Source organism: Balaenoptera borealis (assembly GCF_965194805.1).
Source record: "Balaenoptera borealis genome assembly, chromosome: 5".
NCBI lineage: Eukaryota > Metazoa > Chordata > Mammalia > Artiodactyla > Balaenopteridae > Balaenoptera > Balaenoptera borealis.
In genome coordinates, this window is record NC_138862.1 from 83306289 (window position 1) to 83325199 (window position 18911).

At 53.4% G+C, this 18911-nt stretch overlaps 1 protein-coding gene across 2 annotated transcripts; it reads right to left on the reverse strand.

The window, feature by feature from the left end:
- Positions 1–601: 601 nt before the first annotated feature.
- DVL3 (dishevelled segment polarity protein 3) lies at positions 602–17161 on the reverse strand. Of its 2 annotated transcripts, XM_082393037.1 has the most exons (16): positions 16731–17161; positions 11267–11336; positions 10617–10738; positions 10387–10496; positions 10064–10199; positions 9793–9886; positions 9508–9577; positions 8731–8870; positions 8484–8560; positions 8308–8375; positions 8003–8152; positions 7268–7399; positions 6895–7062; positions 3642–3857; positions 3132–3542; positions 602–2276 (listed from the first exon to the last, which is right to left on the reverse strand). In XM_082393037.1, exons 1-16 carry the CDS (start codon positions 16889–16891, stop codon positions 2245–2247), a joined length of 2157 nt encoding a protein of 718 aa, XP_082249163.1. In that variant the 5' UTR covers positions 16892–17161; the 3' UTR covers positions 602–2244. The 2 variants fall into 2 exon arrangements, with proteins under 2 accessions (XP_082249163.1, XP_082249164.1); XM_082393038.1 differs by lacking the exon at positions 16731–17161 and having other exon boundaries at positions 10064–10218; positions 11267–11278.
- Positions 17162–18911: the final 1750 nt, after the last annotated feature.

The following is an 18911-nucleotide window of genomic DNA, read 5'->3' on the forward strand; positions in this document are numbered from 1 at the left end:
CTAGCTAAAGCTTTTCAAAAATATGTCTGTGTTCTACCTCAGCTATACCTATGTGACTGTGAGCTCCTCAAGGCCAGGAGGACCTGTGCGCCTTCTAGTGACAGGCATATATGTTGCTTAAAAAGCCGTTGACAAGTTGAATTTAATTGGACATGGGATTTGAAATCCCTTCGCTGATGGACAGTTAATCTTCACATCCGAGCTGAGAAGAGGCAGAGCCAATCCTGGCACATGAAAGGCCTTCCTGGCTCTTGCAGGACCTGAAGAACATCTGTTGGCTCTTCTCTTTCTGTAGGAAAAGATACACTGCTGCCTTCCCTAGGCAGGGCTGAGCCCATCATGAGAGGAACGAAGGGCACCAAACAGTAAACCTAGTCGCAAACCTTACTGTCCCTAACATCCTCCTGCTAGAAGCCAGAATATGGCAGGATGATCTGACTTCCTGCAAATCGGGGTCACAGCCTGAAGCCATTAAATGACAATACAGGCACGTCTAATTCTTGAACCAGCACTCAAGGTTTACTCCTACCTTTCCAAAAGCTTCATCCTCAGTACATATCCTAAACCCCTACCAATTTAGAATAAATAATAATAATAATAGTAATAATAACAATAGCTACCATTTATTGAGCACCTATTCTACTGTGTGCCAGGCACTGTGCTAGGCACTTTTCGTACAATATCTAACTTAAATCCTCACAACAACCCTGTGAGGTAGGTATTATTATCGTCATTTTACATATGAGGAAACTGAGGCTCAGAGAGACTGAATAACTCTCTTATCACGCAACCAAAAAGTAGTAGAGCTGGGATTCAAACCCAGAATAACCCGACTCCAAATCCCATGCTCCTGTGAACTAGAGTAGAGGCAGAGGGGAGAGGAAGGGCCAAATTCAAGAAAGATTGTTGGAGTGGAATGGATATGATATACTGACTAGTAAAATATGGGAAGGAATTTAAGCCCGTAAATGTTTCTAGCTGGTGAGCCTATGAAGAGTGTGATGAAGGTAACCAGGATTGGAATTCAGAAGGAACACACTTCGGCGGGGGTGGGGGGGGGGAGGAAATGAGTTGAGTCCATGTGGACATGTCCATGGAGAGGTCCAGTGGGTGATAAAAATACAGATCTAAAGATAGAGGGAAGTTAGGGCTGGAGATATATATTTGGGAATCACCAGCATATTAGTGGCAGTTGACGTCAGGATGGATGATACTGTTTCGGGAGTAAATACAGAGGAAAGAGAAGTGGACCAGAGATAAAATACAGGGACCCTGAAGGCATGAGCAATAGTGGAGGAATCCTCAAGAGAGTCAGAGACAGAAGAATCAGAGGAGGAAGAGAAGTACAGGAGGCAGCCCTATAGTGGTGGCTAGAGGAAACCATGGTCTGGGTTGGGAGCAAATCTAGAGCTCCCAGAAGGAAGGCAAGACTGAGTCACACTTCTAACACAGCCCTCATGCACCCCAAATCCCAGGGAATCTTTGTTAAATGAATGAATGCCAAAATACCCCTATCCTGGATTGCTCCAAGACCTGGAGCTTAGGACTTCATCTTACGCTTGACATCCCAGACCTAAAAATATGGAAGCCTAGGTGAGCCAGAATTTATAGAAGAGGCTCACAGAGAAAGTCGTGATTTGCTTAAATGGGAGAATAAGGTAAAAACTAAAACTTGTCACTCTGTCTGGAAGTTCCAGAAGTCCCCCTGCCCAACCTTGCTCTGGGTTATCATGGTGATGGTGAAAACACAGGAGGGTGTGTGGGGCACGGGGCAGGGTGAGAACAGCCTGTCAGTTGCCCGGGGGGTCCTGCACTGAGCCCAACCTGAGACCCAGATTATGGGCTTTAACCAGATAGAAATATTATGGGGACATGTGTGGGAGGTTTGAGGGCTATGAAGAAAGGGAGAGGGAAATTAGGGGACCAGCCCCACGACCTAGGAGCGGACTGGGAGAGAGGGTCCAGCCCTCTGGTCAGGGACCAGCCCTGAGGCTTAAGTGAACTTGCATAGGCACGTGTGTGTTGGGGCAGGGGGTGGGGGAGGTGTGTGTGAGAAAGAGGAAGAGAGGGAAAGAGAGAGAGTCTGTCACACATGGGCTAGAGGCTGGGTGCTCCTCAGAAGCCTAGTGACTCAACGGGTTAAGGTGTGGGTATGGGGGCTGAAATATCCTTGGGAAGCCCTGAGGGGCTGCTGAAGCAGGGTTCCTGGTCTCCTCGGAGGCTGGGCCTCCCCTCGCTGGGGGCTCACAGAAAGTCAAACAGCCCGAAATTCTTGGCTGCTCCAGGCCCAGGAAAAATTGGGGGAGGAAAAAAAGAAAGAAAAGAAATGTTTCAGGCCCCGAGGTGAGATGAGCCTGCTGGTTAGTAGGGTTAGGGTCTGAAGGAACCAGCACACCAGGCAGGCATGGGGCAGCGGTGGGGCTGGGTATAGAGCACAGACGCTCCCTGGAATCCACTAGCAGCTCAGGCAACTGAGGGGGCCCTCTGGGCTTCTGCTAAGGTTGAGCGCAGGTGGAGTTAGTGTGGATGGTTACTGGAGGTGACTACAGCTCTAGGGTGCAGGGCTGAGGCAGTAGCAAGGGCAGCTAGGAGGAGGGGCAGAGGAAGCAAGTCTTTTTTTTTTTCTGGTATCAGTATTAAGGGGAAAAACCAAGAAATCGGCGCGCATGCTTGAGGGGATGGGTTAATAGAGGGATGATGCAGCTGAATGAATGGTGAAAAAGAACGGAGGGAGGGAAAGTGGGGATGAGGGGTATGCAGGCCCTCAAAGGCACCACTGGGTCAGCTCCTGAAGTGTGTGTGGTGGCGGTGATGGCGGGGTGGTAAGGAGCAGCACCAGCAGTTTGGGTCCCAGGGACACGAAGGATCCCGGGAAGTCCTGTGCAGCGGTTAGTGGGCAGAGGAACAAGCCGGGGCTGGTGGCAGGTTAGGGGCTGCAGTGGCGATCAGGTGCACCCTGCCCTCGCTGCACCCAGCGAGCGGTTAGCGGGCCTGGATTTAGTTCCATTTATTTCCCTTTCAGGTACCAAAGTAAAAAAGACGGACGGAGAGAGGGACGCGGCCTGCCCCGGGCGGGGTGGGATGGAAGTGGGGAAGGGGCCCTGCTCACATCACATCCACAAAGAACTCACTGGGGTTTCCCATGGCCATGCGGAAGGACTGTCTGCTGGCGGTCAGTTCAGGGGGCACGGAGGCCAGGTCGCGGCCCGGAGGGGCTCCCGGGGGCCCCATGGCCGCAGGCGGTGGGGGCATCATCAGCATGGGGGGGCCGTAGAGAGGGGGCACCCCGGGGGGGCCGTAGCTCGGGTGCGTGTGATGGCTGCGCAGGCTGCTGGCCAGCGAGTGGTGGCTGCGGTGGCTGTGCTCGCTGGCGGCAGGACCCGAGCGCTCGCTCGGCGCCCGCTCCCGCGCCCCCCGCAGGCTGCTGCGGGTCGTGTGGTCCGACTCGCTGCCGCTGCCGCCCGACTTCGAGTCCCCGGTCTTCGGGTCCTTCTCCTTCCGCCGGTCGCTGCCGCTACGGTTGGAGCCACTGCTCCGGCTGCCTGCAGAGGACAGGCAGGGACGGGGTGGGGGACACTCAGAGCTTGCAGAGGAAGCCTGGGGCTCGCCTGGGGCTCCCTCCACGACCCCCGCCGCCTTACCTTCACTGTGCTGACTGCTGGCGCTGCCCCCGCCATAGCTGTACCCCAGCTCGGGGAAGCCTGGGTGCGGGTTGTAGGGGTGTGGGGGCGGCGGGTACTGGTAAGGGAAAGCCATGGGCCAAGGGGCAGCCCCTGGGTGCGGCAGAGGGGCCAGCGTGTCCTGGTCGGAGGCGCCGCTGGAGCCATCATGATCGTGGAGGGAGAGGTTGGCCATGTCTGTGGAGGGGAGGGCGTCTGAGCTGGGTCTATCCCATGCCTCCGCACCCGCAGTCAGCAGAGAGATGCCCAGCCTCGGCCCGGTGGACAGCGACAGCAGTGGCAGTGTCCCACCAGAACGGGACGAGGGACAGGCCAGAGATCTCTTACTCGTTCAGAGCCCCTCTGTCACCCTCCAGAGGTGGTGGGGAGGGAGACCCTGCAGAGCCAGCCCCCGAGAAAACCGTCCCCAGGAAGGCCCTGAGTCACCACTTCAGATGCTCAGTGCCAAATCCCAGTTTCTCCTCCTTCCTCCGTGGGCTGGAAGAAGGGGCAAAACTCTTGTTTGGCAATCGTCCCCTCTGTTCCCTTACGGGAAAGGTAGGGTGGGGAATACGGGAGGCCGAAATACCAGAGAGCCGCCAGCTACTGCATACCTGCACTTCCTCAGGTACAGTGCAAGCACTTCATCTCACGCAAACGTTACCACCCCATGAGGAAGGTATTAGTCACACTTTTTCCAGATGAGGAAAGTGAAGTCCAGAGAGGTTAAATGACCAGCCTGAGGTCAACCCACACTGCAGCCAGAGCAGAAGCTAAGAGTTGCTTACTTTCTCTTTACCTTTCCAGATGAGGGCATTAGTAAGGAGGAGGGAGCAGTTTGGGGAAATTTAGGTGAAATTTTGCCCTCCTCACTCACTTAGGACTAAAAAAACACCCATTAAAAGCCAGAATGAACACAGGGCCTTTCAGAGCCTCCCCACACAGAAGGCCCTTGGCCCAAATCAATCTTCTGGTGCTTCTGGGGAGGGTGGGAGCGGGGTGGAAGGGTCCAGAAACAGAACAACTTAGATGCCTCCTCTGTGCTCTCCACCCCATTCCCAGCCAGACCTAGTTCTTCACAGCACTTGAGCCACTGCACTAACATTCCTTCTTTCATGACTCTGACTCCCCTGTAAACTGTACACAGGCAACGCTGCTCCCACCAATGCTGGAACTATCTGGAAGGGAGTATAAGGGGCCACTAGACCTGCCTGCCTGGGACACCCCTTGTTCACAGGTCCCTGGGGTGAACTTGTTCAGGGTGAACAGGTCCCTGGTTCTCTGGGACCCACCCGTACCAGGTCCCAGAGCTCTGAGAGAGCTGCAATTGCCCAGGAGCCAGCTGCTGGATACAGACTGAGCCCTTTGTTGCAAGCCCTTAAGGGAGCTGAGCCAACCTTACAGGTGAGAAGAGGTCAGGAGAGGGGGCTGAGGCAGCCTACGGAGTCTACCAGCCAAACCATCAACCAGTCAAGGCCGGCAGCTAGCATGAGAGGTGGTGGCAGTGGGAAGCAGGGGCATGCCTCGGTGACCACTTCAGCCGCCAGGCTGTCATCCCATGGGGAGTGACTGTGTGCTTCGGGGGTTACCCAGGTCCCCAGCTATTCCCTTTGAGCCTGCGGTACTCCCAGCTGAGGAGACCTCACCAGTGAGAAGGAAAAAACCTGTCCTGTCAGCATCTCCCTGAGCTTGGCTTCTGCTGGACTTGGTCCATGGGTAGGAGACCCAGAATGCCCCTGGGATGGAACAATGTCTCTCTGAGCAAAAGCCACAGCTATCCTGAGAAGCTTTATGTACCCATGAAGGTTTGGGGCCAGGGCTCACTTCTACGAATGATGATAATAATAGCTGTATTTGACTGAGTCTAAGAAGCCATTGATGATAAGATGCACCCTAATTTCAGAGATACTGAAATGTGAAAAAAATGTTCATCTTAGAATTAAATGTATGATAAATGGACAACTTTTTTAGAGCAATTACTGTGGGCCAAACATGGTGCTAAAAGCATTACATATATTATCTTATATCATTCTCAAAACAGACCTATAAGTTTTACTGTTATCTCCATCTTACAGATCAAGAAATCGAGGCACTGAGAGGCTGTGTCACTTACTCACGTTCACACAGTAAGGGTGGAGCTAAAATCTGAACTCAGAACTAACTCCAAAACCTTGTGCATCTATTACTACTCCATGGGGCCATGCCAGAGCTGCTGAGGGACAGGGACCCCACCCAGCCTCCACCAGGGACTTGTGTTCCACAAGAACAACCTTTCTAGCCCCTAGAACCTAATCTGAAGCATTTTAAGGGCTGGCTTTTGGACTCCAGCCAGCACCACTGGGCTGAGAGAAGGCTCCCTCAGGCAGGGGTGGCTGCTGGGGCCGTGCTTCAGCTCCCCATCCTGAGCACTGCTGTCCTGTTTTGAGGACTCCCCTTCCCAAGAGCTGTCCACAGGCTCCGGAGAATGGGGGTTCCCTGCAGACTCCTCCTGCTTAATAACCCTCATTGGCTTTGTACTCTCTCAGGATCAAGTCCAAATTCCTTGGTACAGCTTACAGAGTCCTCTGCAGCCTGGCCCTGACAGCTTTTCCAGCTTCACTGAGAGGCACAGCTCCACCCTGAGGGGTCTGAGGAGGCTGTGGACTTGAGGCCTCAGGCCAGCTCCAGGAGGTCCTGCCTTAGTGGAAGCTGCTTGGTGCTGTGAGGGTGAGCAGGGGCCAAGGCTAGGAACTCTGTTTGGCCTTGCTGGGACAACGTTTCTGCAGCACCACACACCTAGGACAACCCTGATGGTGGGAAGAACAAAGGTTTTGGAGCCAGAAGGACCTAGATCCAAGGTCTAGCTCCTCTGCATCTAGCTGTGAAACGTGGGGTGGACTGCTTAACTTCTATAAGTCTCAGTTTCCTCATCTGAAAACAGGGATAGTAATCCATCTCCCCAAGGGTTGTGGGGAGGTTGTGAGGCTTGAATGAGAGTGAGATGATGCTTTAGAAACAATCAGCACGGTGCCAGGCACAGAGCAGGCACTTAGAAAATGCCAGCCCCCAGAGGGGGATGTAGGGCAGGTGAAGAGGCTGGACTGGGCTCTGCCTCTACCGCAGAACTGTCAGGTCTCAAGGTTCCCCCAGCTCTGCTACCCCCTCATCTGGGTTCCCTAGAGTCTGCTGCCGCATCCCCGGGCAACTCCCCACTTCCAAGCAGGAGATAGGGCAAGGAGGTGGGGGAGGCACGTACTGCCACAGAGGTCGCCGAAGATGTAGTAGCACTGCTCAGAGAAGGTGATCTTGTTGACAGTGTGGCGGATGAAGCCGGCCTTCAGCAGGTTGCTGGCGTATTTGCGGGCCTCTCGCCGGTCAGTGAAGCCTTCCACGTTGTGGTACAGCCAGTCCACCACGTCCGAGCCTGAGGGCAAGGCTGCCACTTGACTGGGAGGCCCACCTGACCTGGGCTCTTCTGGCCTCACAGGAGCCATGAGGCTGGTGCTGATTCCAGCTCAAAGGAGTGGCCCGAGGGAGTTCTTGGCCACCCGCCCCCCCCCCCCCCCACCGGCCTGCCCTGCCCCACCGCTCTCCACCCTGTCCTTCATCCCACCATGGGGCCCTCTCACCGATGAAAGCGTTGGGGATGGTAATCTTGAGCCACATCCTGTCACGGACCTCCAGCCCGGATTCAGGGGAGGCCATGGCTTTTACGATGGCGGCCATGTCACTGTGGATGGACAGGTGGAAGTCGTCTAGGCCTGGGGGTAGGAGGCAGAATGGTGAGGCAGAAAGGGGCTATGGAGTTAAGTACACAGAAGTTTGCATTCTAGCTCTACCACCTAATAGCATGGACCAATGTCAAGCAAATTACCGACTTGTTGGACACTCAGTTTCCTCTTCCATAAAAATAGGGACTTTAGTATCTATTTCACAGGATATTTAAAGAGAGAATTAAATAGTGTAAATGAAGGGGCTTAGCCCAGTGTATAATGCGTGCTATGATAATAAAAAGGGAGTCATTTTTATTGAGTGCTTACTTTATGCCACACACTGTGATTGATGCTTTACTTGTATCCTCTCATTAAACCCCCAGGAACCTGGTAAAGTGCATATCATTAGTCCCATTTTACAAGAGGAAACTGAGGCTTACTGAGTGCTCAGTACAGGTTCAGAAGCAAACTCTGTTTGGTGAGGCTCAGCATCCACTGAGGAAAACTGCAGAGTAAGGTAGCTGGAATGAACTGAGTCTCCTCCTCTCCAGCCCCCTCTGACGCTCAAGCAAGAGGCTCCAGGTGGGCCTTCAGCAGTCCCTCCCAGCTGGCCCTGTCTGCTGGGCTCAGGGGTCAGGGTTGGACACTCACGCTCTGTGTCAGGGATGGAGCTGGTGATGGAGGAGCTGGTGGAGGTGATGGTGCTCAGGGAGGGGCTCATGCCGTAGGCAGGGAAGGTGCCGGTCATGGCTGCAGTGTGGGAGACCCAGGCCGCGGGGTCAATGGGCCGGATGGGCTCGCCTGCAGGGAGGATGAGGAGTCAGGGGCTGCCTGCCCTGCCTACTGCCTGGCCCAACGGGGTAGGTATGAGGGTTCAGGGTAACACGGAAGGAAGGAGAGATAGGGCTCACATAGGTCAAGCACCAGCTTTAGGGCCAACTGCCCCATCCACTTACTCCTGGGCAGTGTGAAGCACCCACGTGGACTTGGGTCCCAGCACTTGGCTACAGTCAAGGTGATGGGCCTGAAAGCAAGGGTGTCCCTAGTAAGGGCAGGATGTGTGGAGGCCAAACCAAGCCCCTTGCCTGATAGCCAGAAATACCTGCCCCCTCCTCCCCAATGCCATCCATACCCTGGTTTGTGCACAATCTCCCGCAGTACCCGGACCGCGTCGTCATTACTCATGTTCTCAAAGTTGATCTCGTTTACCTGGGAAAGAGGACCAGGAGTGGGATAAGCAGCTGTGCTGGGGAGGTGGGTAGGGAAGCTGAGTTTGGTGGGCTAGGGGGTCTTCTTCCCCTTACCAAGAAGCAGGGTACAGACGGCATGGATATCTCCCCATCCCTAGCCATACCACCACCCACGGTGGGCAATGGTACCTGTAACAGCATATCTCCTGGCTCGATGCGTCCATCAGCAGCCACGGCCCCCCCCTTCATGATAGAGCCAATGTAGATGCCTCCGTCACCACGCTCGTTGCTTTGGCCCACAATGGAGATACCCAAGAAGTTATACTTTTCTACAGGGAGTAACAAGACCTTGAGAGAGGAACAAAGTTCCTACCCAAATTCCAAGCCCCATATTAGAAGAGGGTAGAAAGGGACAAGAACTAACACTTATTGGACCTGAGTCAGGCACTGTATTCCACATGCTCAAACATGCTTTCACTTGATCCTTGTTGGCTATGAGGTAGGGACTCAGTCCTGTTTTACAGAGCAGACAACTGAGGTTCAGAGAATTTAAGTGACTTTTCTAAGCCATGAAGTGGCAGAATCAGGATTCAAACTCAGATTTAAATCCCAAAGTTGGGGCTCTTTTCACTACATCCAGCTATCTCCTAAAGAAGAGCACCTAGGGTAGAAATCAGAGAGCAAGAATGCAGTGCCTGAAAAATGGGAAGGGGGGAGGAATCAGAAATCACTTCCTCTAGGAAGTCTTCCTGGATGCCATTCTCTGCGTCCATAGTTCTCTGTGCTTATCTCTGTCATAGCCCTGATCATGAGATACTGAAGTGATCAGTGTATGTACCAATTTATGCTTATGAAAGAGAACTTCTTGAGGGCAGGGAACGTAGCCTGTGCCTCTCTGAACTCCTCGAGTCTGCCCAGCGTCTGGCACGTAGCAGGTGCTCACGAGTGTTGTTTCACCAGACTCACCCATGTTGAGAGTGACCGTGATGATGTTGAGTGACATGGTGGAGTCCGTGATGCTGCTGAAGGACGAGGACTGGAACAGACAGAGGCCCTGAGCAGCAGGCAGTGCTGGCAGGAACTCACTGCTCCCACCTAGCTCCGCCTCAAGGTGAGTCCTCAGCACCACCTCCCCTCTCAGGTTCTAAACCCTGACCCAAGGGGAGGGGTCTAAGGAAGCACAGACTCTGGCCCTGCCTGGGCAGGAGGGCTCGGTCTGCTCCCACCCACCCTAACGCCTCAGCTCCATACCCTCTCAATCCGTGAAACCTTCTGCTTCCGCCGCCGCCGCTTGTGTCTTCTCATCAGGCGTGAGGCGCTGCTCTGCTCTGTGGAGCTGCTGAACCTGTGGGGCCCACAGTCATTCCCCACCGAGCCGGCCCAGCCCTGCCCCATGAGAGGCACCGCAGGGCCCAGGTCCCCCCCACCAAGCCCAGGTCCCGCCCAGGGGCCCAGCATCCTCAGGGTTCAGGGCTCCTCCGGGGTCACCTGTCCCACAGTACCCATGAAACCAAAGCCCCACCTGCTGGTGGAGTCATCCTCATCTGAATCAAAGAAGCTGGTGGTCTCCAACTCGCTGCTCATAAGGGTGGATGAGCTGTCATACCCCCCTGGCTCTCGCCGCCGCTCCCCCTTTGCAGTTCCATTCAGCCGGGTTGCTGCAGGGGATGGAGGCAGCTGGGTTCACAGATGCAGGAGAGAAGGAGGAGAGAGGAAGGAGCAGGGGCTGCACTGGGGCCAGGCGTATCCAGAACTCAGGGAGTAGGGCAGAGAGGTGGGTAGCTGAGTGGAAGCTGTGGGGGTGGGGGTGTGGGGGGGGGAGGTGTCTGTTCAGGGAAGACGCACTGTGCTCTGGGCCATCCCTCCGTCGTGGCCGCTCTCGCTGGGCAGACACCAAGGAGTCAGTCTCTGTGTCATTGTCCAGGTTCTCCTGGCTGCCCCCACCAGCATGAGGGCTGCAGGGAAGAGAGGACTTGGTGGGGGAGGGGGCAGGCTGGGGGCTCCCTCCCCCAGCCCTGAGCTGAGCTGACGCAGCCCTCCCCCATGGGCCCTCCCCACCCTCAGGTCACACTCACTGGAAGGATGGGGGCCGGGAGTCCCCAATGCCTCCTGTGCGCTCCATGGGCGGTGGCAGTTCCGATGGGTTGTCAGCACAGAAGGGAGCTGGCTCTGGGTGTGAGCCCTCAGCCGACACCAGCTGATGGGGAGAAAATGCATGGGTAGTAGGGCGCAGGGGCCCCAGGGAAAAGGGGATAGTTGGCTTCTGGCAGGGCATGAGACTTGGGGAGAATGAAGCAGGGGACATGCAGGGAGAAGAGACAGGACTGTGTTAGGTCAGCTGAGATGAGGAATGGACCCACTGCTGGGTTGATGAGGAGGCTGGGAGGCATGGGTTGGTGAAGCGGGATGGGGGCAGAGAACAAGAGTCAGAGGTCCAAGGTAGAGGTCGGCAAGTGACAGAAGGGAACCTGAGGCAAAGTACCTCAGAGGACATAGGAGACGTTTTTGTCTCCAACGTGTATTTCTGTCTCTCTCTTTTCCCCTTTCTCACCACTCCCTCACTTTTCACCAAAGCTATAGAATCTGGGGTGAGAGACAGTTCAGTTAGAAAACTCAAGGAAGATTCAGATACTGAAGCATAAAACCACAGTCTCAGCAATGCCTTTCCTCCATCCAGCCCACTACAGGAATGCAGGTGGAGAGAGGACTGAGGGGGGCTCCTTACCCAGGACACCACCCGGCCATTGAAGCAGGGCAACTTGGCATTGTCGTCCGAGATCTCCTCCTTCACCACTCTGCAGGGAAAGGTGTGTGTCAGAGTGAGCTTTCTGGGGTGGAAATGGAGGCATCCTCACAACCCCAACTCTCAGGGGCTCCTCTACCCTAAACTGGGAATCAAACCACCAGCATAAGCCTGTTCAAATGGGAGCAGGGATGGGGTGACCAGGGACAGCTCTTTGTCACCACCAGGAAGACACCAGCCATGCCCAGGCCAGCTGCCTTCCTGGGGCATCCTCTTGGTCATCAGGTGACTGCAAATTACACCTGACAAATCACTGTCCCCAATGAGTGCAGTCGCCCCCTAGAATCTCAAGAGCTGTACCCATCCCCAACAGTGGCTTTCTGGGCTGGACTTTATCTTTCCCTCTGACCCTAAACTAGGAAAAAGCACACCCATATCACTGTTCTTCCCTTCTCATTTGGGAATCCTAATATTCTTCTGGGAGATGTGGATGAGGAATTTAAGGAAATTAGGAAAAAGAAGGGGGGAAGGCATTTACCAAACATCCTCTACCGCCACTATGACATTAGTAACAACTGCTCTCATATATTGAGCATGTATTGGGTTGGCCAAAAAGTGCGTTCGGATTTTTCCGTAACATCTTACGGAAAAACCCCAAGGAACTTTTTGGCCAACCCAGTATTACGGGCCAAGCACAAAGCTAAGTACTTTACTTGTATCACTTCGTTTAACATTCATAGCAATGTTATAAAATGGGGAAACCAAGGCTCAGTAGGTTCAGAAGTTCACCTACAGTCACACGATTAAAAGTGAAGAGCTGGAATTTGAATCCTGGTCAGCCTGATTCCAAAGCCTTTATTCTTACCTATTATACCATCTTATCTCCTTATAGTTAGAATGTATAATCTTCACATCAGCCTCATTGTATAGACCATATGATCCTGATTTTATGAATAAGGAAACTGAGAAACAATCAGTAACTTGTTCAAGGTCACAGAGCTAGATGTCAGAGCTGGAATTCCACCCCAAGCTCGTCTGACTCCAAACCCCATATTCTTTCCATGGTATTTCACATTCTTTCCCGTACAGTGAGAGAGGTGATGTGGGTCTGTGTGGAGGGTGACGGTGTGGGAGACAGTGATGTGGGACATGGGGGGGGTGGATGGGGGGAGGGTAGGAGGTAGTCTCAGGCATGTAGTTTGGCCTGGGGCATGCAGTGAGGCAAGAAGTCAGACCACAACTACAATATGGGGCCAGGAAAGGCAATAGAAAAGCTTGAGGCCTGCACCCCCAGACTGATCAAATACCCCAGGAGCACAGAGCTAGAAAGCTGTGATCAGGGGCAAGAGGAAGACACATGCCTGGAGTTATGAGCAGAGAGGGAAGACAGCAAGGATGGAGGCTGGGAAGCCCAGTCCTCCCTTTTTCTTAAAGCAGCTCCTGCCCAGAGCTCGGGACGTGCTTGGCTTCTTGTGATGCTCACATTCTTGGACTCACAGCCAAGTTCGAAGGCTGAGCCTGCCCTCCTCCCTCCCGTTCAGCTTTGGCTTCTCCACTGTTTCCAGCCCCACAGCAACCCCAAGAAAGCAGCTCAAATCATTCTGCTCAGGCCCACCATGGCAGAAAGCCTGGAGACAGAACAAGCTAGAAAACAGGGACACAGAGATAGCTCAGACCCACTAGCCAGTCTGACCACAGGGCACCCCGAGCTTGCAGCCCCCATGGGAACTGGGGCTCAAATTAAAAGGAGGTATGTGGGTCACATGGCAGGGACTGTGCTCTGCTTTGGAGAGGGTCTCAGCAGCCCTGTGGTGGGAAACTGCTGCTGAGGCCCCACCACACAGCTCAGCACTACAGATGTTTCCTCTCTTTCTGGGGGTCACCGACAGGTCACCAAGGCTCTGCTGACTCACAATGATCAGCTGATCTTCGGGAGCCTTGGGGGACCTCAGACAGGCCTCCCCCTCCCGCTGTGGAGCTGAATGGCTCAGGGTTCTGCAGCATTTATGCACTCCCATACACACACACATCCCAAGTGGAGTTGGACAAATCTGGGTTCAAATTCCAATTCTGCCACTTATTAGCTCTCCTATCTTAGAGAAGTTTCTTGACTTTTCCAAGCCTTTGTCTCATCCTGGTAAGTGAGATTTGTAAGTACCTGGCATGGTCCAAGGCATACACTAAAAACTAGTTACTAACTTTGTCAATTTTGTGCGGGATCCATACTCTCTTTCTAACTAGGTGTAAGTTTCGAAGGGCAGGGACCAAATAAATCTGCTTATCACTCATTGTTCATTCAATTAAAAAGCCTTTGCCGAGAGCCCAGCGGGCTTTAAGTTTTGTGCTTGCCATTGCATGGACCTCAAGAAGCATTAGACCTGGAGCCGGCCTTGTCCTTGGAGGTTACTGTCCAATGCATAGTTCACGTGAGTATATTGCAAGTGGGAAGTGATCAGAGCTGTAAGAGCAGCAGATGTGTTCACTGGACAGACATCTGCTGAGTATTATTTAGTGTCAGGTCCTGGCTAGGAGCTGGGTAGGTATAAGGATAAACAGGAATAAGTGCCATAACTTTAGAAGTGCAACCCAGAGGAAAGGAGAATTTGGACCTGGAGAAGACAAGGGAAGAGAAGTACTCCAGGTAGAAGGCCCAGAGACAGGCTAGCGTGTGACGTGGAGCGGGGAGCAAAACAGAGGCCTGACTTCCCATGTTATTCCTCCCATGGCTCAAGGCCCCTCAAGTGGTGGTACCTTCTTCTTCCATCCACCATCTCCTCAGTGCTGAAAATGTTTAATTCTTCTTCCATATCCCAGATAATTTAAGAGGGTTGGACCTACCCTGAGCTTGACAAATACTTCTGGAGACCAGATGGGAGTTGGGAATCCTCAAGTCTTACACACCAGAACCCCAGAGGGAGAGCCTGGAGAGCTGGAGGAGATGGCACCCTTCCTCCTCTGACCCACTTTTCCATCTGTCAGCAGAGGTTGCTTGCCCCTGCCCGACCTCCCTCTCATGGGGCTGGGATAAGTGGCAGCCCTATCACCTATACAGTTTGCCAAGGCTCAGCATCTCCCTCAGAGAGGATGTACCTGTTAAATGATGATGATAATACCTACAATTGTGTGATTAATGCCTTACACTTTGGAACCAGGTTCCTAATAAGCTCTGCCACTTATTAGCTGTGTGACCTTGCGTAAGTAAGTTACTTAAGTTTTCTGTGCTCTGGTTTCCTCATCTATAAACTGGAGATATTACTACCTATTCCACAGGACTGTTAAGAGCATTGAATGAGTAAAGATTTGAAAGTCATTTAGATCAGTGTCTGCACACTGTAAGCACCATAAAAAGAGTTTGATAAATAAATGAAATACGTATATAAATATATATTCCTCAGCTGTTAGTCCTCTGTGACAAGACAGCCCTACCAGGTCTCCTGATCATTAATCCTTCTAGGAATAAAAACAAAATCAATCTCCTCCACTTCATTTTTACCATTGTTCGCAACCCTGCTAAAATGGCCCACTCTAATATTTTGCAAAAGATGCTTCAAGTTCAAGTACCACTGATGAATGCAAGATGGCTTCAGGTGTATCTGAATGAATGTTTAATTCGAGAGTTAAATATTTATTTTTAACATATTTTAGAAAGAAATATAAATAGAATATCAGACCTGTGGTTTCATATTATTGATTAGGTCAAACTAAGAAAGCATGAGTGGGCTGACAGTGGATTTAAAGAACAATATTAAGTCAACAGTGAGCGGATATAATGGGGGTTAGGCCTGGCTTGACAGCAACCTGGGGAGAGTGGGAGGCAGCCCACAGAGGTCTAGGTTTAGGAGGTGGGGGCTAGGCCCAGTGGACTCTGGGATGAGTGGGGGGTGGAGACACAGGTCTAACCCAGTCCCTCAAGGCACCTGACCCCAGGGTGGCCCCAGCATACTGAAATGCAGCTGATTTTCCCCTATCCCATACGCTGAGGCAGTATCTGGGTCTCTTCTAACTCCATTCTTCCTTTATCAGACCAAGGCATCTGCCCACCTCACTCCCACCCCTTGCAGATGGATCCCTCTTCAGCATCTTCCAATCAGGGGTCTCTGTCTCTGGACTGAAGCCAGACAATCATTGCTACACTAGGAGTACCCAACCCCAAGGCAGGAACAACAACAGAAACATGAATAAAAGCTGCATAGCACTTCCCACTGTACAAAGCACTTTCACACATATGAGCTCTTGGGCTCAACAAACCCTGAGTTCCAAGGGGAAAGGTGACAGCAAAACATGCAGAAGACAGAAAAGGTGCTAGCGTCCCAGAGCCAGGAGGGCCGGGGTCCTTGGAGAGAAGCCAGGCTGATGAACACGGGGGAGAAGAATTTCTCCCCTCACTCAGCTCTGGGCCTCAGCTCTAAAGAGCAGCGTAGGCCTCAGGCTACGGCTGGAGAGGCGGCCTTTAGGCCGGGAGGGCCCGGGAAGGCCTTCCCTGCAGGCCTCCAGGCCCAGTGCCCAGTTAGTGAGGGGCAGGCTAGTGTGGGGGGGCCTCCCCCTCCCCCAGTCCCCTGGGAGTTGGGGGGGGCGGTGAGGGGATCCACCAGGCTCCCCCTCCCAGGCCAGCTGCTACAGAACCTTCCGGCTCCAACATTCCATCCCCTCTTAAAGGGGAAGTCACTGCTTCCAAACTCCGCCCGTCCAAAGCCCTGCAGCTGGGTGGAGAAGACCCCTCCAGGGAGGGGAGGATGAACACCAAGAGACCCTTCCTGGCCCTCCCATTAAGAGGCCCCAGTTCTGTGAGGGAATCTGCACCTGGGCTAGTGGGGAATCCTCCTCAGGGGTGAGGCGCCCTGCTCCCTGACAACATCCCGAACAGCCCACAAGGGACAGGGGAGACAGCTAAGTAAACATCAGAGCTGCAGGCCTTAGCTTACAGCCTGAGCACCCCCCAGCCAGTGCAAAGTCCCACAGCATAGCCCTTAGATGCTCCATATTCCAAATATGGCTCTGAGTTGTGGAGCTGAAAAGATGGAGAAGGCGAAGGCCGAGTGCCAAACACCCCAAGTCTCTGCTAGAAAGGTGGCTCTGTTGGCAGGAGGAGGGTTGGGAGCTGTGCTCTGGAACGGGTGGAGGGGGGGGGAAGGTGTGTCTGTGTGGGCCGCTGGTCTCTGAGGAGGTGAGGGGGCTTGACTGCGCAGGAACTGACTGCTCTTAGGGAGTTGGAGGTCCCCTTAAACGAGGGGACCAAGGTCCCCCACAAGAGGGGAAAGGAGAGTCCCTAGAGGGGCTGGAACTCCAGCCTCTGAAAAAGCCAATGGGGACCAAGTGGCCGAGTCGCCCCTAGAATCCAGAGTAGGGGTAGAAGCCAGTGTAGCAAGGGGAGTCCGAACTGGCCGAGTGGGCCCCTGGAAGCCGGAGGGGCCGGGGTCCCCCGGAGGCGAGGCGGGGCCATCCTCACCCGAAATCGTCGTCCATAGACTTGAAGAAGAACTTATAGCTGGGTCGCTGCAGAACGCCCTTAAAGTCCGCCAAGGTGACGCGCTCGGCGGGCAGGGGCAGCTTCACCAGGTACGGCGTCTCCTGCCCGTCCAGGTGGTAGATGATCTTGGTCTCGCCCATGGCTCCGGCCTCGGGCCCGGCGGCCCGCGCGCTGCCTGCTCGGGCGGCGGGGCCGGGCCTCTCCGGCGGCGGAGGCGGCGGTCGGCGCGGCCCAGCGGCTCAGCCCAGCTCCGCGGCCGGCCGCGGCGCCAGCTCCCTTGTTCTCCGGCCGCTCCCGGGTCCCAGCGCCGCCTGCCGCCGTCGCGGCCGCCGCTTCCGCTCCCCACTCTCCCGGCTCTGCTGGCGACGATGACTCTTCCGGTGGCCGCGGCCCTCCCGGCTCTTGGCTGCTGCCCGGTCCACTCCCCGCCCCCGACCCAGGCGCGGCTCCGCCCCGGCGCGGCCCCACCCCCGGCTGCCGCCGAGCCGCGCTGGCCTCCCGGCAGATGGCCTGGCCCTCGGCCGTACCCCGCAGACACCCCGCCCAGCCACCGGGCGGTGCTCAGCTCCTGCGCTCTGGTCCCAGGCCCAGAGGGGAGCGTGGCGGCGGTCGCCTACGCCACCAAGGATGGAAGGGCAGATCTCTCCAGCCCGCGTTCCCGGAGTCTTCAAGGCCCTGGCTCTGGACCCAAGGGGGATCGGCTGCTTCTCTGCAGCTGGGGAGGGATGTAATGTAGGGGTCGCTTTGCTTTCTGAGAAGGGACGGGGGGCGCGGTTTTCACCATGTATCTATCGCTGGAGAAAAGGGACCTCGACATGGCCTTTTAGGGTCTGTTGAGAAGCTTAGCTGCTATCACTGAGTCTACCAAACAACTCCTTAAGGACAGAACAAGATCGAGTTGATTCCTTCTTATAACTTCAGTACCTAGGTGTAAAGCAGTGGTTTAATAAATGGGTTGAATACAGAATGAGTACAGGAATGAAGATGCGTGTGAGACTGGGACATGAAGTCTCAAGCCAGAACTATAACAGGGGAAAGAGTAATATGGGTGGTCAGAGAAGGCCTCTTCCATTTCAGTTAAGACTTAGAACTAATGAGGAAGCAGCTATAAGAAGGTCTGGTCTGGGGGAAGAGCATTCTAGGCAGAGGGCACAGCGAAGTATAAAGGCCCAAGGCAAGAATAAACTTGCCAAATTTGAGGAACAAAAAGAAGCCCATTGTGACTACAATGATAGTGGTAGATAAGGCTGTAAAGGTAGACTGGGACCAGACCACATAGGTCCTTTTAGGCCACAGTAACAAATATGGGCTTCTCCCACTCCATTTTGTATACTGTTGCCAAATTAGCATTTCAAGATGAAGGACCTCTTTCAAACACCTCTTCAACTCAGAAACCTCTCCACATTCCGCAATGCCTTCCAAATATCCTTAGCATGATATTCAAAGCTCTCCATAATCTAACCTCTACCTACCTTTACAGGCTTTTTTTCATTATATCCTGACTAAAGTTTTGACTTAAGCAATTCAACCTACTTGCCAGCCCCTGCACACACCTTGTATATTTTTATTTCATACCTTTCCCTCTACTTTAAAATTTCATCAAAGTAATATGTGTGCATAGACAAATATTAAGAAAACTTACAGCAGTCCTCTGTCTCATTTCCCTCCCCACCCCCCACCCCAGTGTACTTTTTTTTAGCTCATATTATTTCTTGATATATGCATTCTAGACATTATTGATTTCCAATTTTGATTGATGGATTTACCTTTCTTCCACCTCCTCCTAACCTCTTAAAATTATAAGATCACATTTTTTGGTTAAGATAATATAGTACTTATATTACTTATAAGATAATATAGTATTGACATTTTGACTATGAATAAATGCTTCCTTTATAACTTTTCCTCCTGGCATAATCATTTTTTAAAAAATTAATTTTTGGCTCCGTTGGGTCTTCATTGCTGTGCGTGGGCTTTCTCTAGTTGCTGCGAGCTGGGGCTACTCTTCGTTGCAGTGTGCAGGCTTCTCATTGCGGTGGCTTCTCTTGTTGCAGAGCACAGGCTCTAGGCACGCGGGCTCAGTAGTTGTGGCTCATGGGCTCTAGAGCGTAGGTTCAGTAGTTGTGGTGCACGGGCTTAGTTGCTCCGCAGCATGTGGGA

Excerpts from the sequence above, each read along its gene's own strand:
- DVL3 (XM_082393037.1), bottom strand. The coding sequence starts at position 16,891 with ATGGGCGAGACCAAGATCATCTACCACCTGGACGGGCAGGAGACGCCG. Across the intron at positions 8,376-8,483 it reads GAGATTGTGCACAAACCAGG|GCCCATCACCTTGACTGTAG; the intron begins GTATGGATGGCA and ends CCTTGCTTTCAG. Across the intron at positions 7,400-8,002 it reads CTCCATCCCTGACACAGAGC|GCCTAGACGACTTCCACCTG; the intron begins GTGAGTGTCCAA and ends TCCTACCCCCAG.